This window comes from Canis lupus, chromosome 16 (assembly GCF_048164855.1).
Source record: "Canis lupus baileyi chromosome 16, mCanLup2.hap1, whole genome shotgun sequence".
In the NCBI taxonomy this organism is placed as follows: Eukaryota; Metazoa; Chordata; class Mammalia; order Carnivora; family Canidae; genus Canis; species Canis lupus.
The window spans coordinates 56,694,598-56,695,963 of record NC_132853.1 but is presented as its reverse complement, the minus strand read 5'-3'; the positions used below and the strand labels follow the sequence as shown (position 1 = coordinate 56,695,963).

At 72.1% G+C, this 1,366-nt stretch overlaps 1 protein-coding gene across 5 annotated transcripts in view; it reads left to right on the top strand.

Annotated features, from left to right (window-relative positions):
• The first annotated feature begins 254 nt into the window (after positions 1 to 254).
• The window catches only part of QRICH2 (glutamine rich 2), a 34,304-nt gene continuing 33,192 nt past the window's right edge, over positions 255 to 1,366 (top strand). For 2 of the 5 annotated variants that reach the window (XR_012009314.1, XM_072781690.1), the window contains exons 1-2: positions 255 to 836; positions 916 to 990. Coding sequence is in view for 4 of the 5 variants with exons in the window: in XM_072781690.1 (XP_072637791.1) it covers positions 270 to 836; positions 916 to 990 (642 nt within the window). In the remaining variant the exon portion in view is untranslated. The remainder of the gene's footprint in view (positions 837 to 915; positions 991 to 1,366) is intronic. The other 3 variants (XM_072781694.1, XM_072781693.1, XM_072781691.1) reach the window with 3 other exon arrangements.

Here is a 1,366-nt window from a genome sequence, read left to right as displayed (position 1 = left end):
TGTCGGGGCGCGCGGGGGGCGGGGGGCCTCCCGCACAACCGGGCAGCGAACGGGGCCGCCCCTCCCGTTCCAAACGTCCACTGGCCGCGACCCGGCAGGAGGGCAAGCGGGGAGGGCGGCCCAGGGCTGCAGCTCGGAGACCGGCGGAGGGCAGGAGCAAAGGGTGGGGAGCCCGGCGGGGGCGGCCCGCGGTGACTGTGCCCCGAGGGCGCCCGGGGGCGCGGCGGGCGGGGCGGGCGGGGGGCGCGGGGCGGGCTGCGGCGCGCACGATGCCGCCCACGCCGGCGGCCAGCACCGTGTCGCTCCGGGAGCTGGCCGACCTGGCCATCGGCACCCCGGAGGCGGGCGCCGTCAACTTCACCGCCCTGCACACGCTCATCGTGGCCATGCTCCGGAGCCTGAACCTGCAGGAGCTGCGCATCGACTTCCAGTCGCCGGAGCCCGAGCCGGAGCCGCCGCCGCCGCCGCCGCCGCCGCCGCCGCCGCCGCCGCCGCCGCAGGCCGTGGTCAGCGCCCCGCAGCTGGCGGCGCCGCAGGAGACCAGGCCCGCGGCGCTGGAGAGCCAGGTGAAGGGGCTGGGCGGGCAGGTCCACGACCTCAGCAGGCGGCTCAAGACCATCACGAGCCAGGTGCAGGGCATCGTGAGCCACGTGCAGCACCTGACGGCGCCCGCGGGGCTGGCCGCGGACCCCCGGGACTGGCTGGACGAGACGGTCAAGCTGGCGCCGTCCCGGTCGCGGGTCGGGTCGCTGAGAACCGGAAAGGGCGAGAAGGCTAGCGTGGCGCCCGTGAGCGCGCAGGTGAGCGCGCAGGTGAGCGCGCAGGTGAGCGCCCAGGTGAGCGCCCAGGTGAGCGCCCAGGTGAGGGGGGCGGGGCGGGGGGGCGCGGCCTCCAGCGGCCGTCTCCACCTTGCAGGCGACCGTGGAAGACTTGAAAAGCCTCCAAGAAGCCAAGGGAAAGGCGCAGGAGCTCCCGGAGGCGAAACTCGAGGTGAGGGCGGCGGGGACCCCACTGCCCCGAGCCCGGGGGATCCCCAACCGGCCCAAGGGGGGAGCTGACAACTTCTCTGAATATCCTTTGAGCTAATTTCCTTTAAACAAGAATAAGAGTGAGGTGGTGGACGTTGAAAGCCTAAGCTCAGCCCAGGCGGAGGTGCTGGGAGGAGCAAGCGCAGTGCTTCACTGGGAGAACCGTCTAGAACTCCCTTTCCATGAGCCCTATAGGGACCCAAAGCACGGGTGGTATTTCCTACTTGAGGCCCTCTGGAAGCCACCCATGGGCTTAGTGCTAGAAGGAGGAAGAGAGGCAATGAGAGGAGAGGCGGGAGGCCCTGGGGGCTCCTGACCCTTCCTGCCCCCCATGTCAG